The sequence below is a fragment of the Antechinus flavipes genome, chromosome 2 (assembly GCF_016432865.1).
Source record: "Antechinus flavipes isolate AdamAnt ecotype Samford, QLD, Australia chromosome 2, AdamAnt_v2, whole genome shotgun sequence".
Lineage (NCBI taxonomy): Eukaryota > Metazoa > Chordata > Mammalia > Dasyuromorphia > Dasyuridae > Antechinus > Antechinus flavipes.
Window position 1 is genome coordinate 609,116,359 of NC_067399.1, and position 26,819 is coordinate 609,143,177.

At 36.2% G+C, this 26,819-nt stretch overlaps 1 protein-coding gene across 1 annotated transcript in view; it reads left to right on the forward strand.

Moving 5' to 3' along the window:
• The window catches only part of BTAF1 (B-TFIID TATA-box binding protein associated factor 1), a 116,435-nt gene extending 99,602 nt beyond the window's left edge, over positions 1-16,833 (forward strand). Inside the window, exons 34-38 of the mRNA XM_051981635.1 lie at positions 127-279; positions 5,054-5,265; positions 9,168-9,327; positions 9,526-9,696; positions 11,875-16,833. Of these exons, the coding sequence (XP_051837595.1) occupies positions 127-279; positions 5,054-5,265; positions 9,168-9,327; positions 9,526-9,696; positions 11,875-12,021 (843 nt within the window). The 3' untranslated portion in view covers positions 12,022-16,833. The remainder of the gene's footprint in view (positions 1-126; positions 280-5,053; positions 5,266-9,167; positions 9,328-9,525; positions 9,697-11,874) is intronic.
• Positions 16,834-26,819: the final 9,986 nt, after the last annotated feature.

Genomic DNA, 26,819 nt, shown 5'->3' on the forward strand with positions numbered 1-26,819 from the left:
TCTATAAGTGATTTCCAGTCGCATAATTAAAATGACCAAATCTCACATAATTTCGGTTTGTCTATTCTTGGGAGCCAATGTTTTAGGACTAGTTTTATTTTCTTTTTCTTTTTGTCTCTATTAAAGGCATTACAATATTTACGTAAACTGTGCAACCATCCAGCATTAGTCTTAACAACTCAACACCCCGAATTTAAGAATACTACTGAACAACTGGCAGCTCAGAACTCTTCTCTTCGGGATATTCAGCATGCTCCTAAACTCTCTGCTTTGAAACAAGTAAGTAACTCAGTAGGAAAAGTGTATAAAGAATTGCCCTGTGGATACACTGATAAATATGAATGAATTTTCTTCTCCAAAAGTTTGTTCTATTGGGTTTTATCAATATATTATTTACTTTGCCTTAGAAGTATCTGGCATTGTGGAGATATATATTTCATCATTTCTTTTATTTGTTGCATTTTAATATTAATTTTAAATGGCATGTATTTTTATTGATTGCTAATATGTATGAAGTGTAAGTAGAAGAAAACATTGCTGTGAGTTCTGAAGAGCATTAATCATCATAAACTTGTAACTTATCCTGTCCATTGAGGGTCAGAAAATAGCAATTTATAGCTATGTATTTGCTCTCATTTCTGTCTGTTCTCTTGATCTTTATTTTATTCATTCATTTATTAATATTGTGATTAGTTTCATTTAATTTCAATTGAACTTAACATATTTCATTTAAGTAATTTATAGAAAATACTATACAGTAAAGCTTTTTTTGTGAAATGTGTAAAACTTGACTGTCAATTACTGATGACATTACACATAAAACAAATGCTTTTGATTTTACTTAAGAACTACAGCGGTATCTCAAAAAAATTAATGTGAGTACCACAATTTGCCTCTTTTTTTTTTTTTTCTTAATGTGTATTTTTAATTAGTAGTCATTAGAATTAAATAGTAAGACTATTACTACAGTAATATAATCAGGGGAAAAAACAGTAAAAGTCAAACTCTGAATAATTGTAATGACAAATTCTATGTCCATAAAATAAATAATGAAATTCATTTCCCTCTTCTTAGCAAAGAAGTAGGGTATTAACCATGCAGAATGTTCACATAGTCTCAGATATATGTGGTTTTACTGAAACTGGTTCACAAGAGAAGCTTGTGGGATGAGGAGAAGATGTATAAATTGGCTGATGTAAAAAAAAAATTAATCAAAACTTGTTGTTTGTTTAAGAATCAGATATAAATACAATAGAATTGGTAGGTGGAGTTTATGAACTCAGTCTCACTATTTCCCAGATACATCATGTATATGATATTAGAATAAACTTTAAGCCAGATTGAGAAGTTGTATTTTAAAATTTTATATATACTGTATTATATACACTGCATACTATAATATATGTTAAATAATAAAATTTACTTAACCTACCCTGATTGATCTCTAGGTAGAACTATTCAGAGAGGAAAGAGAAAAAAAAAGGGAGTTCAACATTTGATTTTCAAAATTATCTAAAGGAAATATTTGCTTTATCATCTATAACCTTTAAAAAAAATACTGACAAATAAAATGAAGTTACTATATACCAGAAAAATAGAACATTTTATAAAATTTTAAGTGTTGAAATTCTAACTATCTCTTTTCATCACTGTTAATACACAATTGAAGAATTGTTTGTATTTTAGCAGTTTTTCTGTTTAAAAATTATTCCTTTCTCCAAAGGTGATTACCCATGCTGGATTATCATTTTAGGGGGCTCCTTCCTACCCTGGAGTATCTGGAATTCTGAAGTTTAAAACTTTCGACTTAGAAAAGTCAAGAATATTTTTAGTCATTCTCTCTGGAGGGTTTCCCAATAATTCCTTTTTTCCCCTTTCCTCAGTTCCTTTCAGCTATTAAGAGTGAAACTTCTGCCCTAGGACAGAAATAACACATCTCTAAATATACCTTCTTTCTTAAATCTTTTTTCAAGTCTTTTCTTAGAAAAGGAGGATGGGAAAGATAGTAAGAGAATCTTTTATAATAATTTTCCTGAAGTCAGTCAGTGGATATGACTTGGAGAAAAACGTAGAAGGCATTTCTGTTCAATTAGGATAATTCAAAGCTTGGAGAATTAACTAGGGAATCACCTAACAGAATCAAGATGTAAAAAATAATGCTGAACATTATACAAAAACATTAAGGCAAAATCTTAAAGAAAAAAAGTTAAGCAGCTGGGCTGCATGCAGAGTATTGGGAGAGACTTCAGGTTTAACAGTAAGATAAGTTCCATATCCCCAATGATCTTTAGGGTATTGTAGAATGTCTTATCCCCATATTATACACATGGTGTTACAGAATGAGTGTTTTAGAGAACCACAAAATGAAGCTTTGTTTTAAAAATATTAATTAGTATTTATATAGCTTTTTAAAAGCTGTAGTATGCTCCTAAGTATATGATTTCATTTGATCCTCACAGCTCTGAGAGGAAGGAGGTGCTATTATTACTGCCGTTTTATAGATGAGGAAAAGAAGATCCAGAGAGGTTTACATGAATCGTCACTTAAGACAGGAATTGAACTAAGGTCTTCCTGACTCCAAGCCCAATATTAGATTCAGTGCATTGCCTTGGTACTTGATTAAGAGAAAAATGATTTCTTAGAGGACTTGGCCTCCAGAATTGGGGAAGGAGTTCGATAGGTGAATGTGGTAGAGCATCCCAAACATACAAAACAGTGTAAGCAAATACAAAAGGGATATGAATTAAAATAAGCTTCCAAGTTAAAGTTCCAAGCATGATCAATTTACTAGTAAAACATGAATTTACCAATAAAGTCTCTCAGCTTCCTAAGCAAAGCTAAGACCCCCAAATGAAGGGATTAGTTCTCTTTTATAAAAGTTTTGGGGAGTATAGAACAAAGAAAAGGACTTCATGGAGGGGAAGCAAATTGTGATTGGTTAAAAGAGTTTGGCTTGGCATCATAAAAGGCAAAATCAATGACTGGTTATAGAGCTTAGGTGTAGGAGGACTAGACAACCTTGAAAGATAGCTTGGGGGGGTGTAAAAGTACTAGACCAGACTTCCTCAAGAGTAACAGATTTCCTTGAGGTGAGAATAAAATAGTGATTAGCAGAGAACTAGATTTCTAAGCTCATTACAGCTCACCTGAATTCTGAACAAAGTTCAGATACAAAGAACCACAAATTAGGCAGTTAAGGACAAAATCAACTGATTATGAATAGTATCAATTTTAAAAAGACATAGAATCAATCTGATCACATCAGGGGCATGTGAATACAAGGCATGTTCATTAGGGAGAAAAGTAATATCTTGTCCTTAGAGTCAAAAACTGTTAAGGGAGAACTCATTAAAAACAGGTTAGATGAAGAATATAGTAGTGGGTCAAATTGACTGCAGATTCAATATCAACCAATAGCATGATGTGACTCACCCAAAAAGAAATAATAATGCCATCTTAAAGTGTTAGTACAGGAAAACCTGGAGGGAATTACTAGTTCCTGCTGTATTTTAAAGTTTCACATGTTAAGAGGAAATTTAGAAAATTATTTCATCCAGAAGAGCATAACCAGAATATTTAAGGGGTCAGAAAATCATGTCATAGAAGGAATGTTAAAATAGGAAAGTATGATAGCTTTTGTTCAAGTTTTTGAAGGAGGAATCAGCCTTATTTGCTGGAACTCTAGAGAGCAGAGCTGAGACCACTTAATGGTACAAGTTATAATGAGACAGATCTCTGGTGAAGGAAGAACTTCCTAGTACAGTGGTGATTGTTCCTGTCAGAGGCATTAAAGAGGAGATGATGCATTTGTTGAGACTGAATAACCTTGAAGATTTCTTCCAACCCCCTAAGAGTCTGTGCTTCTAAGATTTCATATTTGTAATAAAGCACCATTTTACCGAAAAGTAGACACACACACACACACACACACACACACACACACACACACACATATATATATATCACATTGCTGTGTCTTGAGATCTGGTCAGTAAGACTGAGAGGGACTGGACTAGACATTTAGAGACCTAGTCTTAAACTAAGCATAACTTGCTAAGTGATTTGGTATAAATCATTTCCCCTTTTAAACCACAGTATAAATTGGAGTGATTATCCTTCTCCTTCTTTGGGCCTATTCAGCTCTAAATTAAGGGAGTTGGTCTAGATGATGTCTAAGGTTCCTTCTAGTTCCAACAGCTGGTGATCATAGATTCCCATTGCTGTTTGAGAAGAGGCATTGGAAATACTATATCAAGAATACAAATATCAGTCTAACTCATTGTGGATTAAGACAGTTGTGAAGATTCACAGTAAATGAGCCACAGTCTATTGATCCCAAGATGCCAGTGAGATGACTTAGGAATCTTGCCAACCACTGGGTACTGTGTGGGTGTTGATAATTACCTTTGGAGAAATGAAGGTTACTTCACTATAACCTGAATTCTCCAGGGGGGTCCTCATCCATGCTTTATTTATCAACAGGGAACTCTTCATTCCTGTGTTTTAGAGAAAGTAGTTTAGAGTTAAAAGAAAACAACTATTTTGAGAGAGGTTAGCTGTTTGGAGACAGGTATGTTTGCATTACTTTTTACTTTCCTACTTTTGCGCAGTTTTTAATCCTTTCTATATTTAGCTGCTTTATGATTTTTTCTTATACTCTTTATACTTTGATGCTCCTGCATGGATTATTTGGCCTGGGGCATCATCATCATTATCACCACCACTACCAACAGACATTTATTGAGCACCTATATGTTCCCTCTAGTGAGCCTCAAGGAACTGAGGAAAGGGGAAGAAAGGCCTCTTAGGTACTCTCCTGAAGAGGGGACCAGAAAATTCTATGGGCTGATAAGCCTGAGCAGCTCTTAGTTCCAGATTCTCCAGGGTGACATTGCAGCCCACAGAGATAATCTGGTATGGATATACTTAAAGAGGAGCAGGTAAGTAACTTCTGTTTTTCCTTGTAGAGACAAAAATTTATTATAAAATGAGCTTAGTGAGTAGTATTTATTGAGCTGCCTTTGGAACCATTTTTCCCACCTTTCCTTTTAAGTTGCTGCTGGACTGCGGTTTGGGAAATGCCAGTACTTCGGAGAGTGGCACAGAAGCTGTTGTGGCTCAGCACAGGATACTGATCTTCTGCCAACTCAAAAGCATGCTGGACATAGTAGAACATGATCTTCTCAAACCTCACCTGCCCTCTGTCACATATCTACGGCTAGATGGAAGCATACCTGCCGGGCAAAGGCATTCCATTGTCTCACGGTAATTAAACATTCTTGAAACTTGAAGATCATGGGAGAGGTTATAATGAAGACATAAGTAGTTAGAAATACAAAGTTTCATCAGATCTTTTTTGGATAAGAAAGTATTTATGAACATGATCTAAATTGCTAAATTTTCATTGCATGATTTAACAAAAATGTATATTCAGTAGATCTCTTGAATAATGTAATATCTTTGAAAAAATTGATTATATTATTAAATCAGGGAATGTTTGATAAATCAAAAGTGCTATTGAATTATCATATGCAGTGATTAATTTGACAAGGGATGAGGAAAAGGACTAAAGTAAGCAAGTTTGTGTTAAGTTTTCTCTATCAAAGATTTGACGAGAAATGTTAAATTACAAAAATAAAAATCAACCTCTGAATTTTGCCTTGTTCTAAGTAAGGTAGATAATGAGATTTTAATTATTCAATACTATGTCAGTTAATTTTCTAGAAATAATATGTAATTAAATGGCTCTTTACTACTAGTACTCTTCTTTATCCTGTCCTTTACTATCTTGGTTGTCCTCTGGATATTATTCAGTTTATCAGTATCTTTCCTAAAATGTGGCATATTCAAAGCTAAACATAATAGAACAGAAATGGTTTGACTATAACAATGTACAGACAGTGCTCATGCCTCTTTCCTAGATTGGACTGCTAGGCCTCTTAATATAGCCTAAAATTATATAAGCTTTCTTGGTTCCTATATTATATTCTTAACCCACATTGAGCTTTTCATCTACAAACCCCCCCCCCCCCCGATTTTCTTTAGACAAACATGCTTAGCCATTTCCTCCCCATCTTATATTTATTAAATTAATTTTTTGAACCAAAGTATATTACTTTAAATTTATCCCTGTTAAATGTCATCATCTAGGCTTTTAAACAATGTTCTAGTCTTTGGAGATCTAATTATCCCAGTATTAGATATCCCTCATAATTGTATATCATTTATATCATTTGATAAGTTTGTCTTTTTATTGCTTGATTTGCAAATGTGGTAGGCATAATATCTGTACCTTTATCTAGGTTATTGATAGAATTATGAGCAAGAAAGAATCATGTAAAGAATCCTAGGCTTCTTCCCTGGGAACCATTTTCCAAGTTAATACTGGACCATTAATGACCACTTTTGGGGTGCAGCCATTCAATCCATTTCATCTACTTATTACAACCTATATCAAGAATGACTTGAGATGGGGCAGCTAGATGGCTTAGTGGATAGAGCACCAGCCTTAAACTCAGGAGGACCTAAGTTTAAATCTGGCCACTTCACACTTCTTGACTGTGAGACCTTGGGCAAGCCACTTAAATCAAAAGTTTAAAAAAAAAAAAGAATGACTTGAGAAATTTTATCAATGGTTTGTTTAAATTCTAGATAAATTGTCTGTACAGCATACCCACTAGTCTCAGCCGACTTTGTAACTATCAAAAAAGGAATAAAATTCATTTCTCATGGCCTAATCTTGGCTTAGTCTCTTTGTTACCATCATTCATTTTCTTACCTACCTATCCTTTTAATTGTTCATTCTAAAACTTACTCAGGAATCTCTTCCTGATTCCATATCTACTTGTTGAGATCCGAAGATCTCATGAGATAATAAATGTAACATAAATTATACAACATATGTTTTACTATGTGCCGGGCAGAGATATAAAGCACTGGAGATATAAAGAAAGGTATAAATTAGTCCCTGTTTTCAAGAAGCTTCAAATCTATTGGTAGAGACAACATGCAAACAAGATATTTAGAGGACAAATTGGAGATAATCATGGAGTGAAGACATTAGTATTGAGGGGGATTGGGAAAGGCTTTTTGCAGAAAGGAGAATTTTCCTCAGGAATTGAAGAAAACCAGAAAAGGAGATAAAGAGGGGAGAGAGCATCGTAGACATAGGGGAGGCAGCTATGAAATGGCCAGAGATAGATGATGAATTAAATGAGCAATGATGAGTAGGCGAGAGTATATTTGAGAGTGTGTAAAGTCTGAGAACATTGGAAAGGGGGGGGAGGGAGAATTAGACCAATGAAGATCTTTGAACGCCAAATAGAGATTTTTATATTTTGTCCTGGAGATAAGGACCACAGGAGTTGATTGAAAAGGGGTAGTGTTTCCTATTTTTGCCTCTGCCTAAGGAAGATCAACTTGACTTGGAATATGGAGTGGAATGGAGAGAGCCTTGAGGCAAAGATGAACTTTTCCTCCTTTCCCTCCCTCACTAACATGGTCACCAGTGGTTCATGTGTGAGGTGATGAGGGCTTATGCCAGGATGGTGGCAGTGGCAGGGCATAAAAGGCGGCATATTTCAGAACTATCATGGAGGTAGAAACAATGGGCTTTGGCTGCTGATTGGATGTGAGGAATGAAAAGTCAAGGTCAAAGCTTAGGTTAAGCCTTGATGACTAGGAGGGTGGTAATATTTCCAAAACCAGTCAGACAATTAAGAAGAGAGAAGGGTTAAAGAGGAAGGGTGATGAGTTTAGATTTGGGCACCTTGGATTTCAAGTGGGACATTCACTTGGAGATAACCAGTAGACAGTTGGAGGTGTAAGATTGTCAGTGGAGAAATTTGGACTGGGTCAGTGGATCATGGGCATAGAGATGATCATTGTCACCCTATAAGTTGATGAGATCACCAAGCAAAATAGTATGCTAGGAAAAGTGGACATAGGACAGAATCTTGGAATACTCATGGTTAAAGAGCATGAACTGAATGAAGATTCAGTGAAGAAAACTGAGGAAAGGTCAAATAGGATGGAGAAGAACTAACAGTTTCACAAAATACTGCAGAGAAGAGAGCAATAAGGAGAAAGGGTGATCAGCAGTATCAGAGACTGCAGAAAGATTGAGGATTGAGAGAAGGCCCTTACATATTGATAATTAAGAGACCATTGGTAGCTTTGGAAAGAATGGTTTCAGCTGAATGAGGATGTTCGAAACCATACTATAGAATTAAGAAAGCAAGAAAAAAAGAAGTGAACACTACTGTTGTAGATGGCCTAATTGAGTTTAATCAGGGAAAGGAGAGAGCTAAAATGACAACTGGTGGAGAATGGATGGAGGGACTGATTTTTTTTGAGGTGAAGGGAGATTTGAGCTTGTTTGTAAGGCAAGAAAATCAGCTAGGAGACAGGAAGAAGAGATGGAAGAAATATATGTAAAATGATTTGGCTTAGCAGTGAGACTGGGTAAAAGGGACAGATAGTGATAGAAGCTATTTTGAGAGTTTTAAAGGGGGACTCTTGGCAATAGCCTCCTTTTTCTCTCCTTCAAGGAAATATGAAACAGTGTTGTTCCTGGGAATGCGGAAAAGGGATCCCTATCAGGTTTTAAGGAAGAGTGCAGGGGCTTAGTATGTATAAGTATGGTGAGTGGTATAAGAACTTAAGAAGATGGAGGATTGTTTTGCTGCAGTGAAGACTAAGATGAAATTATGTAACGTAAATTTATATTAGCGTCAACACAATTTCATGATATTCTCCAGCCATTTTCATCAGCAATAAATGATACTGAAGATTGGGGATAATGGGAATAATCCAAGAACAAGATTTGGCAGGTACTGATAGGAAAAGAGAGCAAGAGGCTTAAGAAGACATTGTGAAATTGCACCAATTCATTAAGAGATCAAGATGAGGAAGGGAGAATAGTAGAGCCAGGACAAAGGTGAGGGCCTGGGAGAGAACTAAGGGAGATGGAGAAGGAGCAAAGTCACAGTGAGCTTTCACAGATGATAGAATTTTGTAAAGAAAATATGTTCACATCTTTACATGTAATTGGGAAGAAAAATCAACAGTTTTTATTAAATAATTTATATTCTATTATGTAGGAGATTTAGGAAGAAGGATTTTAATTTTTCTCTTTCCTCTTTCCCTCCTTCCATTTTTGTGTTTAGGTTCAACAATGACCCATCCATAGATGTTCTTTTACTGACTACACATGTTGGTGGACTGGGTCTTAACTTAACAGGAGCTGATACAGTTGTATTTGTTGAGCATGACTGGAATCCTATGAGAGATTTACAAGCAATGGATAGAGCACATCGTATTGGCCAGGTAAACTGTCCGTTGCAATGTTGCCATATCTTTTGAGATGTGATTTCTTGTTCCTGATGTTACTATAAGCTCACTTTAAAGTTTAAGATTAAAAAATTCACTATTATTTCCCCAAAGATCCTTCACAATTGTTCTGGTAAATATGTACAGTATTTTATGTTATAATTTGTAGCTGTTAATCATCATTTCTCCCTTCAGAAAAGAGTTGTTAATGTATATCGATTAATAACAAGAGGAACATTGGAAGAGAAAATAATGGGTTTGCAGAAATTCAAAATGAATATTGCAAATACAGTTATTAGCCAAGAGAATGCTAGTCTGCAGAGCATGGGGACCGATCAACTTCTGGACCTGTTTACTCTTGATAAGGTAAAAAAATTTGTTTTTCAATTTGTCAAATCATAAAATATATCACTTATTTTGTCATCTATTTGTATGTTCAGAGAAGCTTAGTTGACACAATTCTGGTTCATTGTCTATGAGGACATATTAGGATAGTATAAGGAAAGTTACATTTTGTTCAGTGGTGACTTAGGTATCATATTTTAGGAACATTAATATATAGATAGTAATCCTAAGTATTCCCTAGCAACCTAGAAATCATTGCTGAGGAAACCCTGAGCTTGTCAGATTTTGGTGCTTTCTTTTGGATATTTGCGATCCTGACAGTGTTTTATCACTTGTTGTTTCTTATTGTCTTTTAGGGGCTCCAGATGTCTGGAGCCACAAATTAGATAAATATCAGAGGTCGATCACAGGGTCTCCATGACTGACTTGGCATTGCCCTCTTGATTATTTTCCAGCCAAAATATTTGTAAGCTGAAAACGCTGAAGAATCGAAAATACTCACTTATTATTGTCTTAGACTCCCATCAAATTAGAATGCTAATCAAATCCCAATATTTACATCACTCTAAAGAAAATTTATATGTTACAAAACTCTGTATTTTTCTAGAAAAGACTCATTAATATAATTTAACTGTGCTTTATGTACTTTAACTGCAAATTCTTACATTAAAAAACTAATTCTAGCATGAAATATTTCCTTAGTGTGCTGAGATGTAGTTTGTCCAATAATTTACCCATTCTTCTACATTCCTTTTCTCATAATGTCACTATTTAATATCACTTTCCTGTATCTGTATTTGTCAAGATATTCTGGTGTGCCCCAGACTACTGGATCTCTATACTCACCCTGTAGCTGAACTTTCCTATATATGCTGTCTTCCTCAATTAGAACTTGTTCACAGTAGGGAATGCTTTTTTTTAGGAACACTTCATAAATTGGTGTGCGCACCCTCTCCTCCCTTCCCCCTCCCCCCCTCAATTCATTCATAGTTTAGAGAAGGAAAATGTATGACAATTAATACTGTTCTTGGCCTTGTATTGTTCAACCATTTCTTCAGGAGCTTTGTTAAAACTATAGATGGCATGCCGGTCAGATTTGCAGATGACATAAAAATGGAAGCGAAAGCTTCTTTAATATGTTGCATAACAAAGATGTCAGTAACTTAGAAGAATATAGCATTGCTAATGATATGAGATTTAAGTAACATTCTTGGGTTCAGAAAATCACTTGTACAGGTACAAAATGGAGGTATTGTTTACATACAATAGCCCATGTGAAATAAAGGGTGAAGGGCCAGTAGTTAGTGAATTGTGAGCTCAGTTGAATCAACAGTGCAGTTTAGAGGCCAAAAAAGTGAAATTTGATCTTTGGCTGCATCAAGTGAGGTACAGTGTCCTGAAGAGAGGGAGAGAGGTGTGATCTCATTGTACTTAGTCCTGGGCAGGTCCTATGACCAGGTAAGTGTGTAGCAAGTGCAACATTTGGAAAACATAAATAAAATGCTATAAGAAGACTGAATGAAAGAATTTGGAATGTTTAACCAAGAAAAGAGAAAACTTACTTGGAATATGGTAGATGGATTACACATTCTACTTGGCATTTTCTCATGAAAGTACTTCTTTTCACTTCTTATTTCATTAAAGGATTATAAGATTTCGATGGGAAGAGACATTCCAGATGGTAAAATTAGGACCTAAGAATGGAAGTTATAGAAAGGCTGATTTGGACTCAGTATAAGAAAAAATTTTCAAGCACATTTTTCCTAATGATAGGAAAAGCTAACTTGTAAGAAAATCCCCTACCACTGAAAAAGTTTGAGGTAGATGAGACTACCTATCACAGAAGTTACAGGACAGAGTTCTTATCCTGTGGGAGATTGGTCCCTAGATGACTTCTGAACTTACTTCCAGCTCTAAAATTCTATGAAAAAAAAAGTCAGAGGGCAGCAATTGAGACAATCTCTAAATATAGGCATTATAAATATGATCTGTAATATTTCTACAGTGACATTTCTCTACCTGCCTGGAATTAAGAGGAAAATGAAATGTTGCCATTACCATTGGCTAATTCTGAGTTTTAGTATATTTAGATAGACAACAAAAAGAGAAATCAATGAAGAAATAAAGTGTTAAAAATAGTTTAATATATTTGAAATAATTGTGTTGGTTTCTGAAGTGATTTTCATTCTTTCTTTTAAGGATGGAAAAGTGGAAAAAGCAAATACCTCGACAACTTCTGGAAAAGCAAGTATGAAATCAATCCTGGAGAACCTCAGTGATCTTTGGGATCAAGATCAATATGACACTGAGTACAGTCTTGAAAATTTTATGCATTCTCTCAAATAACTATCAATTCTTGTTAAAGCAACTGCTGCTAGATTAATTACATTTCTGCTGATATTCAGCAAATTTCAAAGTTTATGGAGAACATTTAGCTCATTGTGTAAATAGATTGGAAAAAAGAATCAGCATGATTCTAGAACTTGTTCCACTGGGGGGAACAAGTTACTCTGTCTTAAAAACTTTGCACTGTATTAAACTTAAATTTTAATGTGAAGTGGTTTGAATTTTTATATACTGAAGAGACCCAGAGAGAGGGGCAGCCACACAGGGTTTACACATGCTACCAAATGGTGTTCTCATTGGGAATGAGCCCGCATGTCATGGTGTACACAGTCACTTTGTACAGGAGCATTTCCATGAGTACTTTAGGTTGTTCATGTACATTTTTTTCTTTTAAATGGAACTTGTTTTTATGATTTAAAAATGATAGAATTTTTCACTATCAAAAATTCAAATGAGCCATAATTTTAAGATAGTCATCATTAATATTGGTCAATCTTAGAAGCCAGAAAGAATGTTAGGAACTGAACTAATTATCTGTATGCAAATCTTTGTATATTTAATGCAAAATTTTTGACATCATTTTGTCAATTTTTAAAAAATATAATATGGGCTATTCTAAATACAGGTAATTGGGCTTTTTAAAGCCACTTTTGCATCCTATTAAGAGGGTGTGCTTTTTTTAATTTATCCAAAGGCTAGACTATAGCCTGACTCAAAGAACATAGGTTTCAATGGTATATAAATATATATATATAATATATTTTTTGTAACTAAAAACTGTATACAAAAGTATACAAATAGGAGTTTTTCAAGAATTAGATTTTACACTGTTTAGAATTCCCAAAACCTATGCTGAAAAGACTGTTTACTGTATTAGTGCATGACTTGAGGAAAATATTTCCTTTACATACATAGATATACATGAGAGTAGACATATCTATATACATAGAAATACCTACACTAATACCCCAAGGGTAGAATACTGCCACTGAAATCATGTAACTATATTAGATAATAATAATAGCTGGGAATGAGGATGTATTAGCTATACATTAGACAGTGTTATCAAAGAAAACCCAGTGGGGAGGGTGGAGTGTATTCTATAGATATAGATGTGCATGTATATACACTGTTCATCACAGACATGTGGAAAGAGAGAAGGGAGAAATATATGCATGTCTACATAGTACATATATGGAATAAATACATATATATATACACACACATGTGTGTATATATATACGTATATATTTGTATGGAATTCCAGTTGTGTGAGGCCTGTGGCTTGCCTTGCACTTGGCATCAATTGGAAGATCACCAGACCTCTGCTGTGTAAAATCACACGTGTTTTGTTTAATAACATAAAACGTCACCTGTTTGACAGCATTTAGATGAGGACATTTGTCACATTTCAAGTAGCTGTTACAGCTACATTGTAACATTAAATTTAGCATTCCATTAAAAGAATAATAAAAATAAAATTGGAAATACAAAATAAATGTGTGTACTTGTATATTCATCAAAAAGTTAAGAGCTGAAACATTACTTTGAACTATGTTTTTAATGTTCTTAATTCAAGTACATTGTTTCTGAGAATTTGTTTCATTGCAGCTGGAGAACCTTCTTTTCCTTAGAAGTACATTTTGGTATAGCAAACAGGGCCTTATGCTTGGAATTAGTGCACTGGAGTTCAAATTTCACTTCACACATATACTGCCCATGTAATCTTAGGAAGTTACATAAATCTTTCAGTTTCCTCCTCTGTAATAATGGAGATGATAATGCTCGCACTATCTACCTCATGGGGTCATTTTGGGAGAAAGCTCTCATTGCCAGCCTAGTCCCACATAAATGTGAGTTATTATTTATCAGCTTTTGGTCACTTGTACTTCATAGATTAAAGAGGGGACCAAAAGATAAAATGTGAATTTGTATGTCACAGATTAGCTTAGTGCCAATGAGTGTGCTTGAAAGTGTTCTTTCTTATCATATAGGAAATTTTGAGGATTTTTTGTTCATTTAGTGTTTGAACTTTATACTATAAGAATCCTTTGCAGTTACTGAAGCATGAGAAACTTCATTGTATTTTCACATACAAAATAAGACTAAACTTGATATCAAAAATGAGATGAGAGAGAGCTTTTGTCTATTCCTTGTATAAAATTTGTTTCTGTCACACTGGGGAAATCGTGCATTACACACATTTTAGATCATGAAGAATAACTCGGAACGTGATGTCTTTGGGCTGGCATGGGCCTCAGTTTCTACCATTTATAAAAACAGAGGTTGAATTTAGGGATGTCTTGTGTCTGGTTCCTCTAAGGCAAAGCTGCTTCCACTGTGGATTGTGACTGAATGTGGGGATAATGAAAAAATTAAGCAGCAGGAAAAGGTTTCAGAACAAAATGATCACAAACTAATTCAAAATCCAGCATGTGATGAATCCCAGATGTCTCTGGCAGCACTTGCCTATGATCATCACACAGCTTCATGCAGCCTTGGTTCTGAACACGTAACATGCACTCTGAGCCTCCTGTAGGAATGCTGCCAAAAAAACCTCAACTCAGATGTGAGAAGGGGTTCAAGGAAAATTTCTTGGGTTCACAAGTTTAAGAATCCCTCCTCAAAGGGAGAAGAGACCTCAGCGGCCATCCACCTAGGCCTGCCTGTCTCTGATCAGGAATCCCTTTTATTGTGTTCCCATAGCTACTCACTTAGCCTTCACTCGAAGCTGACTTAGCAGGAGGAACTGCCCTATTTAAATTCTAAGGAAGTTTTTCTCCTGTTGAACCTGACCATAATTTGATCTGCAACTTGTAGTTCTGCCCTCTTAAGTTTGGAGCTTGTCTCATCCCTCTTCCACAAGATAGATAACCTTTCAAGTAGAATTGGGAGAGATCATAGAGATCAAAAGCTCAACCTCTGTTTATTTTTTACAGATGGGGAAACTGAGGCCAAAAAAGGTGAAGTGACTTTTCCAAAATCATTTAGATAGTAAGTAGCGGAGCTCATTCAGCTCCAGTCAGCACATTGTAGCACAGGCCCTGACACCTGGTAAGTGCTTCATAAAAGGCTTGTTGACTGACTGTAGGAAGGAGGGGTTGCAATGACATGGAAAAAGTACTAGACAGGCTTCTGACATTGACTAGCTGTTTTACACTGGGCATAGAACTACCACATCTCTGAACCTCAATCTCCTCATCTATGAAACGGAGATAAATGTCTCTAGCACCTGTCTCACAGGATGGTGGTGAGGTGCAGATGAGATTTTTAAAGGTACTTCATGAACCTTCAAACACCAAGAAAAGTCATTTATTATACCTCACTGCTGCTTCATACCAGAACAGGTCACCTATGTAGATATTTTATAATAATGAAGCCACCAGATAATTATAGGTTATAAAATGTGCCACCGCCTTTGTCCAGGGGAAGGTGTATTTATATCCCCAAATGCCCCATTGCTGTTTGGGTCCTGCAGCACAGTAAGAGGCAAATTAGTTGTTTTCCTTTCAAAGAAGGGCCCTTTCCATGGTGCATATTAATATTCTCAGGTTTCAGGGTCCAAGTATAACTCTGGTTGACAAGATCAGTTCTGTAGTTAAAAGAAAAGTGTATGTTTTAATATTTCTGCCTTTCTGCATCTATTTATGAATATTTGTGTCCTGGCAAGGTATTTAATTTTTGTATATGTGCAGTTATCTGAAAAATACATATCTTGATATTCCCATTCAGTATTTGCAGGAGGTCTATCAAATCTAATTTTTCCATCCTTCTGTTCAAATCCATAGTTTCCTTCTTGTTATTTTATCAATAGATTTATTAAATTCTAAAAGAATAGTCTCCTACAATTACTGTCTCACATTTCTATGCATTTGAGTTAATTTTTCCTTTTAAGTGCTTACTATGCCATTTGTTGTACATATATTTACTGATAATTGTGTTATCTATGGTGCCTTTAAGCATGATGTAGTTTCTCTGTTTGTCACTCTTTGACAACATCATTTTTACTATTGCCTTATCAGAAATCATGATTGCAACTTCTTCTTTGAATTCAGATGAAATATAATAATAAATGTTGTTTCAGCACCTCACTTTAAATCTCTGTTTTCCCTGTTATAAGTGTGTTTCTTATATGTAACAAATTGTTGCGGTCTATTTTCCCTGATCCATTCTGTAATTTTCTTCCACCTTAGAGTGTTAATTCCATTAACATTCTGTCTTATAATTGTTTTTTTTCCTACATCAAATACTCTTATATGGCCTTAATTTTTTTTCAATCAACAGAATACTGTACAACTCGTTCTGCTTGAAACAATCCATTCCCAGTTTTTACTCTTATACAAGTACCATCTCCCTATACCCCTAATACTGTGCTCCCCCTCTCTTTCACCCACTCAAACCTTCAGTTTCTATTTTTATGATTGTAATCTTTACCATTTCTCCCTTGTTCAGCCCAGATAAAAGTATAATTTAGGATCCTTCATTCACTTCTATGCTCTTTACTCCCTCTCCTCTCCCCTTCAACTGATCCATTCTCTCCACCACCTTCCCATTCATCTCCCTTTGTTCTCTTGATAATCCTTCCATAAGGTAGAAATTCTGTTACTTATAAAACATGAACATTGTCACCACTCATTTAGTGAATTATATTTGCTTTTATAAGTATTTTGTATTTTCTTATGTATGTATATATTGTATCTTTCTAGTAGAATGTATGTTCTTTGAGGTTAGGAATTGTTTTGCTTTTGCCTTTGTATCCCCAATACATAGCACATGCAACGTAGTCATTTAATAAATATTTATTGAATTGAATTAATACTATCTGGCTTGTTTACCTTGCTTAGTTTGGTTTGGTTTGGTTAAGTTAATGAATGTGTATGTTAAAATACCTGTGTAAATATATTTTTCAGAGAGTGATTGAAAGTCTGTGTTCTTACTAAAGAAGTATCTTGTCTCACAAAAAAAAAAAAAAAGAGTATGTCTAATTTTGCTTAATGTTATTTTTTAAAGCTAGTTTTCTTTGTTTTTTGCTAAATTATATTACAGCCTTTGATTGGCATTGATAACTAATCCAGCAAATTTAAAATTGGTGTTTCTTAATATGTAAATTGATGCTTGGCTACTTGTGATTATCCTTTTGACTGCTGGCAACCTCTTTTCTAGGTGAATTGAATTAGGATTCCTCTCTTCCAATGTAGTATTGATTCCATTTTGTCCTTGGAGTCTTATTTTGAAGTTTTTTTTATTGTTTTTTTTAATATCAAACTTAAGTTGATGTATTTGCTTCTTTAAAACTTCCAATCATTATTGCTGTTTCTGTCCTTTAGGACCACATAAGACTAGTCTAATCTCTTTTCAATGTGACAGACCTTCAGATATTTGGAAATAGTTGACACGTCTACTCAGTCTAAACATCTCTGATTCCTACACCTGATCTTGGCTTAGAATAGACTAGAAGCTTTTCACCATTTTGGTTGATGATCTTCCCAAAATATTCACCAAACTCCAGGTGGACTCCCGATTCTAGACAACAACTGTCAACCAACATATTAGTCCTCTCAATCTAACACAGTCTTCAAATCTGACAAATATAAAATTGAAAATGCTTCCACTTAAGTCACTAATAAAGTGCCAAATGTTAAAAAGAGTCCAAAGCCAAGTGTAAATCCATTGGAGCATTCCATCCCCTACAATGGCATCGATCCATTTATGGCTATTCTTGGTCATGGTATTTAGCCGCTTCCAAATCCACCTGACTTTGGCGTCCTCTTGCTCTCACTTCTCTATCTGAATAATACAAGATATTTCAGTCAGTGCTTTAAAACCTAGGTATCCCTCAATCTACTAGTCAGGCAGCTATCCAACTTGAAAGTGAGATTAGTCAGGCATAATCTGTTATTAATAAAGCCATGCTGCCTCTTTATGTTCCCAGTTTCCCCTTTCTGAATCTTTGTAAATCATCCCTTTAAAAACTAGTTTGATCTGTCAGTAATTGAAGCCAAACTTTTTGGTGCAATTGCAAATCTGTTTTTCTTTCTTTTTTTTTTTTAATTGGTGACTTCTTTAGTCATCATTTGGCCTGTATTTTTGAGTCTGGATTACCAAGGTAACTTTACTATCTTAACCACCTTTTTGTTTGTTTTGTTTGTTTACCCTGAAAAATAGTGTATACAAGCCCTTAAGTTTTTTGTGGCAGTTTGATACTTTTTTAACCTTACTATTCAGTTGTTATTTCCTGTTAACCATTTTTGTCCTATTCCTCCTAGTGTGAAGATCTTTCCCCTTGGTGGAGAAAACACTATCATCTCATCCACCTTAGCAGAAGTTCTATTCTTTTTTAGCTCTTCCTATTATTCCCAAGATAAGTTTTTTTTTTTTTTTAATTTTATCTTTTGTTACCACTTTAAGCATCGTATGAGCTTTAGTACTTCTGACACCACATCTATAAAATCATAGTTGGAATAGAAAAGCCTTGTGGATCCGTTGCAGTCTCCAGATAGTGCCTCATTTGCTCCCTTATTGGTATTGTTTCTCTTTACTTCTAATTTCATTCCATCTTTTTTTCACTGGTGTTGGGGGAACTCCCAAAGTAGAAACTTTTTATCAGCACAGATTGACAAGTCTTTTATACTGAATAATGTTAGAGATGTATTTAGAGTCAGTCTCTCTCCCCTGTGATGACTGCGTTTAGCATCCAGAGTATATTAAAATCAGCCGGAGTCAGGATAAGGGAAAATCTTTATTCTTTACTCTTTGCGGAGGTAAAGGGGAATGGCGATACAAAGTGAGAGCAATGGCAACACGAATCCAGCCAGCAGTCCCTCTGGCTTTCAAACCCCACCCACTTCATCCTCTTTCTCCTATATAACACATCAAACTTGCACAGAGAGTGGATGGGGCCATTCTTTCTCCAAGCATATAGAGTATTGTCCAATTGCTAATTAGCCTCAAGTGCTCCGACTGGACCTCAGTGCATTAGCTCAGCTTCAGCCCATTACACTCTCCCTCCCTCTCCCTTCCCTCCCCCTCTGTTCTTTTCCCTCCCTTCTTCTCGCCCTCTCCCTCTTCCTCCCTCTCTCCCTCTACCTCCCTCCTTCTCTCTCTCTACTCCCTTCCCCCTCTTTCCCTCTCTCTACGTCTCTCCCCCTTCCTCCTTTTTTCTTTCCTCCCCCCAAGCCTAGGGATATACTTTTTCTTCATCATGGGTTCTCCCAATGAGCTCAGACTTAATGCAGTTTCTACATAATCTTACGTTTTTTCTTTCTCTTCACCTAAGAGACCCTACACTATGATTTGCTCCTTCAATTTCTTGACTTCCTCTTAAAAACAAGATTTTTAAAATATATTTTACTACCTGCACCTCCTTTAATCTATTCTTTTCCTTTTCAGTAAAGACATATTCATCACAAGTTCAATTAACAAACATTTGGGAAACATTGTGTGCTAGATTGTAGTCTATGTGTTGTAAATGCTAATTCAAAAAATGGAATTATCCCTACTCCAAATTGCTGACAATGAGTAGACAAACAGTAGGTACACATTTGATTTTGTACAAAATAGATCCAAAATAAATACAAAGTAGTTTGGATGGGAGAACACTAACAAATTGGAACCAGAAGAAGCTTCCTGCAGGAAGCCTGCAGGAAAGGGGGTGCTTGAAGGATACTGAGGAAGTCCAAGAGGTAGGGAAGGAAAAGGCCGACCATCCAGACATGGGAGATGGATGGAGCAAAGGAATTGAGGCAGAAGATAAAAGTACTATGAAAGGAATAGAGAAGATGTGTGTGACTCATGAGTCATTTGTAAAGAAAAGATGAGTAGTACTAAAAATTGCTAAGTCACATAATACTATGTGCCAGTCATTATTCTAACCACTTTACAATTATCTCATTTAATCCTCACAACAACTCTGTGAGGTAGGTGCTATTATCCCTATTTTACATTTGAGGACACTGAGACAAACAGAGGTTCTATGATATGCCCAAGTCACACAACTAGTAAGTGTCTAAGACCATAATTTAAAAGTACTTAGCACATAGTAAGTGCTATATAAATGTTGGTCTATTATTATTGTCACTATTATCTTTATTATCATCAATATTAAATCAACATCTGGCTTAGCAGATATACGAAGGCAATTTTCCCCTATTTTCCAGTTTAAATTTTTTAATCAGATTCATAAGATTTGAAAAAATATAGTTGACATTATTTATTAAATACATATGCAAGCTAGCCAGTCTGGGGCCCTTCATGCACAGGGAAAGGAAAGCAACTAGAATGACTAAGTCCATAGTTACATTTTCTAGCAACAGAGAAAGTCATCTATCTATGTTGGTGACCCATCCTCAAGAAATCCCAATCTCTCTTCCCTTTTGCCAAACCCCTGGAGTTCTTTTTGCTTCACTCATTCCTCTACCCCTTGCAGTCAGACCTTTGCCCCCACCTCCACTGAAGTACTTTTGAAACTATTCCAGTATCACTGATTTTATCATTAAAACCATGGGCTTTTCCATTCTTCATGCTCAGTCTTTTTAATGCATTTGACAATTTAATGTCTTCCCTTGATTTTTTTAATACTATATGCATGGAGTTTCTCAGTGCATCTTGCTATCACATCATCTTTTAGAGATAATGTGGCCCAGTCTCCTGATAATTCTTGGCAGATTAAATAAAGATGGTGTTCAAACAACAGACATCCAATCAATCTATTCATAGGACTATACTTAAAGCCCTTCTAACTTTCACCCAATCTACCCTCCACCCCAAAAGATTTCCCCACTACAATATGCCCAACAATTTGGCCCATTCAATATGTGAGAAGACTTCAGGTAAAGGGGAGCAATTACCTCCTTAGCCAATCCATTGTACTTTTGGGGTGGGGTTAGCTCTAATTGTTAGAATTTGTTTTGTTTTGTTTTTTTTTTGTTGGTTTGTTTGTTTTTTGCTAACATCAAGTCTAAATTTGCTTCTGCAACTACCACCCATTTTTCTTAGTTTTGTCTTCTGGGGCCAAGTCTAAACAGTCTTACAATATTTTAAAGCAGCTGTCATGTCGTCCTCAACTGATTAATGATATACAGCCATGTGAAGATGAGCCAATATTGGAAAATGCTTGCAAAAACAAATCTAACGTAAAAAATGAGACGATAATAATAGCATTTATTAAGTTCCTCTAAATCAAGTACTTTAGAAGTATATCAAATTGATCCAACAAACTCTATAGAAGGTAGGTGCAATTATTATCCTTGTATTATCTTTGAGGAAACTGAAGTTATGTGACTTGTTCAGGGCTGGAAAGGTAAAAAGCTAGACTGGATTGAATTCAGGTTTTCTTGACTCCAAACTGTACCTCATAGCTGCTTTGGACTAGAGAAAATATTTCTTCAGCAAGTTTCTCTAATGAAGGACTCATTTTCAAGATACATAAATACTAAGACATTCCCCAGTAAATAAAAGGATAGGCAATTTTCAAAGGAAGAAATTTAATCTATCAATAACCATTTGAAAAAGTGAGGTTTTACCTTACATTTATTAGATTGGCAAGAATAACAAGGAAAATGACAAATGTTGAAGAGTAGGGGGAAATGGTGTGCTAGAGTTTTTATTTACTTGTTTATATATTTTATTCATTAATTGTGAATTGGTTGGAGGTTCCCTCTACTAATGCAGCTCAACACCTCTGCAATTTAGTCTTTGAACTGACTGAGAGATTAAGGAAATTGCTCCATCACATCTTCAACCTAGATCTTCCTGACTTTGAGACTAGCATTCCATCCACTGTCTGTGTCATTCCAACTAATGATAACATTGACATATATACTGTAGTATTTAGAAGATGTTTGCAGAGAACATTACACACATGAGCTTATTTGAACCTTGGAGACAGGTACTATTGTGTCCATTTTTATAAATGAGGAAAGAACTTGGGACTATTCCCCACCATGGAGTCGGCAGTCCAGTTTGCTGTTTCTAACACATGAAACTCTCCAATCTTCCTTTGACTGGGAGTCCCCCGTGCTTGGAATGCTCTGCATCCTTACCCTTGCCTTGTTGAGTCCCTGGCTTCCTTTGAGAGTTGGTTCCTTCAGAAGACCATACTGGTTTTTAGACCTGGTAGGATTCTCCCTAATGCTAACTTGTATGCGATTATTGAGCAGCTAGGTAACACAGTAGATAGGTTGCTGTGTGTGGAGTCAGGAAGACATCTTCTGAATTCAAATCTGACCTCAAAATGTACTTAATGGCTGGGTGATCCTAGGCAAGTCGGCTAATCCTGCTTGCCTCAGTTTCCTCATGTGTAAAATGAGTTGGAGAAGGAAATGGTAATCCAGTGTCTCTGCCGAGAAAACCCCAAACGGGATCATGAAGAGTCAGATGTGACTAAAATGACTAATGACAGTGTAATTATTATGGGGAGCAATCACTGTGGAGAAGGTTCCATCTTTCTTAATAATAAATCATCAAAACAAATTGATGGCCTGTTGCCACTGCTAGACCCAAGAACCCTGACATGTGCAGTATTCTCCCCCTCAGCCCCCAATCCACTGGCCCTGTTTTTCTACTCAGATTTCCATTACCATTTCCTAGTCATCAGCCAGTGCAACAATTCTTTGAAGAAGGGGCTAGCCATCCCCACCAACTGCTGACCAGTTTTCACCCACAGGACAGGCAAGCCCCTAACTGAAGTAGCAAGGTACCCAGAGGGAGATATGAAGGCAGCATGTAGAAGGTAAATCAAACCACCCCCATCACCCCAACTGCTACTTCCCATCAGACTGCTCAGGAGATTTCATCAAGGACCTGGAACTGCAGAGGCTTTGGAATAACAGATCTCTACAGCGAGATCTTGCTTCCAGTCTAAGCACTCTCCCATAGCCATCAATGAGAGGAGCAACCACTGTGGAGGAGGAATCCACCTTCCTCAACGCCAATAACTGATAAACAACTAAGATCTCCGGGCAGGGGCAGACTATCCCTACTAGTCCTCCCAGTTGCCATCATCCACGGAAATGAGATCTGACAACGTTTTTGAGTGCGGCAGTCACAGCTACTGAAGAAATTGAAAACAAAATTCTCACCATCAAAATTCTTCGCTACTGACAATTGGTTCAATATGAGAAATTGAGATGATTTTTTTTTATTAGAAATAGCACCAAAAAAGATAGATTATTTGCTTTGTGTAAGAATCACTGCACCTGCAGCTGAAATCTGTGTTTTGTCTCCACTCTTAGAATTTGAGCTCCATGAGAACAGGGATTGTCTCGATTTTCTATTTCTTTTTTCCATTACTTTGAGTACTTCAGTGAACAAACTATTCTAAGTACCTGAACAAATGTCGTTGTCTCCATTAGAATACAATCTCCTTGAGATCAAGGATTGTTTTTGCTTTTTCTTTGTATCCTACAGTGTCTGGGTCTTAGTAAATGCCCAATGTGATTTTTCTTGAGCTAATTACACATGAAGTGTTTGAATTGGTGCTTTGTTTACAGTTTTTAGATATTCTGGCTAGTTTTCTTATATTCCCTATATTATATTTAGGCTATTTGATTTGTCATGTTTTCCTAGGATCTCTGTGATTCTTAAGGTTTGTCTATGCCTTTTGTCTTCCAGAGTAGTGGTTTTTGCTTTTATAGAGATTATGTATTCTTTTAACATTATTGCCTTTAGCTTTTCTTCCAAATTGTCCCACACTTCAGTGTGTTTGCATTTTCTTTTGTTTTTTTTTAAACAGACTCACCACCATGGACTCAAAATTCTCTGTTATGCTAATTCTTTCTACTGTGCAGGCCAGAAATTCTGAATTTTTTTTGCCTCTTTTAACTTGCATTATATTTTTTCACTTTTGAACTATTCTGGAACAAAATACCGTTCTGTGCTCTCGAATTCTACCGAGTTTTATTTCATTAGGTGATGGTTCAATTTCCTTTGCTTTGAAATATTTACTTAGAGATGTTTGTAACTTTTTTAAAAAGCTTTCTTGGTACTGATGTGAGTAAGAAGAGTATTTTAGGGACCAAATGATGTGTTTGGGGTTTAGCACCAAGTGATGGGATTGATGTAAGCACAAATGTTGGAGGTCAATCATGAGAAGAATTCACAATGACCATTCTCTTTGGCAAAAGGTAGATTTATTTAGGAGAAGAGGTCACAGACAAAATAAAGAGGTACAAAAGACACCAGAAATGATAAATATGAAAGAGTTAGGAGAACATGTAATAATTAACAATGGAAAAGACAAGTTGGAACTCACAATTAACCAGGAGAAAGGGAACACTCCATGAGGTTGGAGTATACCTTTAACTGACAGGCTAAATCCTAAAAGGGAGTTAGCACCCTAAAAGAGTTAATTAGCTACAAGGAGAGAGAAAAGACACCATGAGGCAAGGTGGGCTGAGAAAGACACCATGTGGGTTGGGGGAGTGGGGAGAGGAAAGACACTCCAAGGCAGAGTGCCATGGCAGGCCATAACCCCTAAAAGAACTTGGCCAAGATGCCCAGAGTCATGGGCAGATTTTTTTTCTCTTTTTTTAATAACTTTTTATTGACAGAACCCATGCCTGGGTAATTTTTTACATTATCCTTTGTACTCACTTCTGTTCCGATTTTTCCCTTCTCTCCCTCCCTTCCTCCCTCAGATGGCAGGCAGTCCTATACATGTTAAATATGTCACAGTATATCCTAGATACAATATATGTGTGCAGAACCAAACAGTTCTCTTGTTGCACAGGAAGAATTGGATTCAGAAGGTATAAATAACCCAGGAAGAAAAACAAAAATGCAAACAGTTTACACCCATTTCCCAATATTCCTTCTCTGGATGTAGCTGCTTCTGTCCATTATTGATCAATTGAAACTGAGTTAGGTCTCTTTGTCAAAGAAATCCACTTCCATCAGAATACATCCTCATACAGTATCATTGTTGAGGTATATAATGATCTCCTGGTTCTGCTCATTTCACTTAGCATCAGTTCATATAAGTCTCTCCAAACCTCTCTGTATTCATCCTGCTGGTCATTCCTTACAGAACAATAATATTCCATTCCACATACCACATTTTATTCAGCCATTCTCCAACTGATGGGGACCCACTCAGTTTCCAGTTTGTGGCCACTACAAAAGGGCTGCCACAAACATTTTGGCACATGCAGGTCCCTTTCCCTTCTTTAGTATCTCTTTGGGGTATAAGCCCAGGAGTAACACTGCTGGATTAAAGGGTATGCACAGTTTGATAACTTTTGGGGTCATAATTCCAGATTGCTCTCCAAAATGTTGGATTAATTCACAACTCCACCAACAATGCATCAGTGTCCCAGTTTTCCTGCATCCCCTCCAACATTCATCATTATCTTTTCCTGTCATCTTAGTCAATCTGACAGGTGTGTAGTGGTATCTCTACAACTCTAAGAGTTGTCTTAATTTGCATTTCTCTGATCAATACTGATTTGGAACACTTTCATATGAGTAGAAATAGTTTCAATTTCATCATCTGAAAATTGTTCATATCCTTTGACCATTTATCAATTGAAGAATGGCTTGATTTCTTATAAATTAGAGTCAGTTCTCTATTTTGGAGATGAGGCCTTTATCAGAACCTTTAACTGTGAAAATGTTTTCCCAGTTTGTTGTTTCCCTTCTAATCTCGTTTGCATTAATTTTGTTTGTACAAAGGCTTTTTAATTTGATGTAATCAAAATTTTCTATTTTGTGATCAATAACGATCTTTAGTCACAAATTCCTTTCTCCTCCACAGGTTTGAGAGGTAAACTATCCTATGTTCCTCTAATTTATTTATAATCTCATTCTTTATGCCTAGATCATGAACCCATTTTGATATCTTGGTGTAACATGGTGTTAAGTGTTGGTCCATGCCTAATTTCTGCCATACTAATTTCCAGTTTTCATCATGGGCAGATTTTTAAGAGAAATTTAGCCTCAGAGGTTTCATATAATTCTGATCCAGGACCCCTTATCAAAGAGATAAGATTAAACTGATCTGGATCAGTGTTCTTCCCTGTTTGCAGCAGGGAGTAATTTTAGCACTTAGCTTCTCAGGACCTCAACAATATTCATTCTTCCTTGTAATTTAGTTTTTCTCTCTTGATTTATCTGCTTTTACTCTTCTTTTCACTTGTCTTTTCTTCCTCTTGAAATATTTTTTAGCTTTTAGCATTTTTCTTTATATTCCTTTGTCACTTTCTGAATTTCTTCATAAAAAGAGGAGGGTCCTTTCCCCCCTGATGATGAAGGGGGAGGATTCAGATATTCTGGGGCTCTGGATTGAAGATTAGACTACAACATTGCTTCAGCTTCCTTTCACATTGAGACATTTACTTCTCATAGGCCTAGATCCTTGCCTTAAGTAGGCTCTGGAGGCACCAGACTAGTTCCAGCTGATTCCTGTCCCCTTTCCTGCGTGTCTAAGGTAGCTACTCACGCTGATACTCTGCCCCAGTTCCATCCCTGGATCCCCCTTCCTTCTCAGCCTGTGACTGAGTTGGATTTTTATAGAGTTGGGGAAAAGCAGGATGGGCAATTGTAACTGGGAAGTTTCCTATCTAGCCACTGTCTCAAGTAAAAGAAAGCCTACACACAGAGAGAGCTGGGAAAAGTCGATGCTGCTGGTTGAAACCAGGTGGAGGGACAGATCAAGGTTAGCATGACCTGGCAGAGTCTCTGCAGCAGGAGGACCCCAAGCAAGAGTCAACGGGTTGATTTTTGTGCCCAGACAGGGCATAAAATTTGTTGGGGAAGAGTGCTGAATGAGCATCTAAGGTCTGGCCTTCCTCAATGTTAATTCC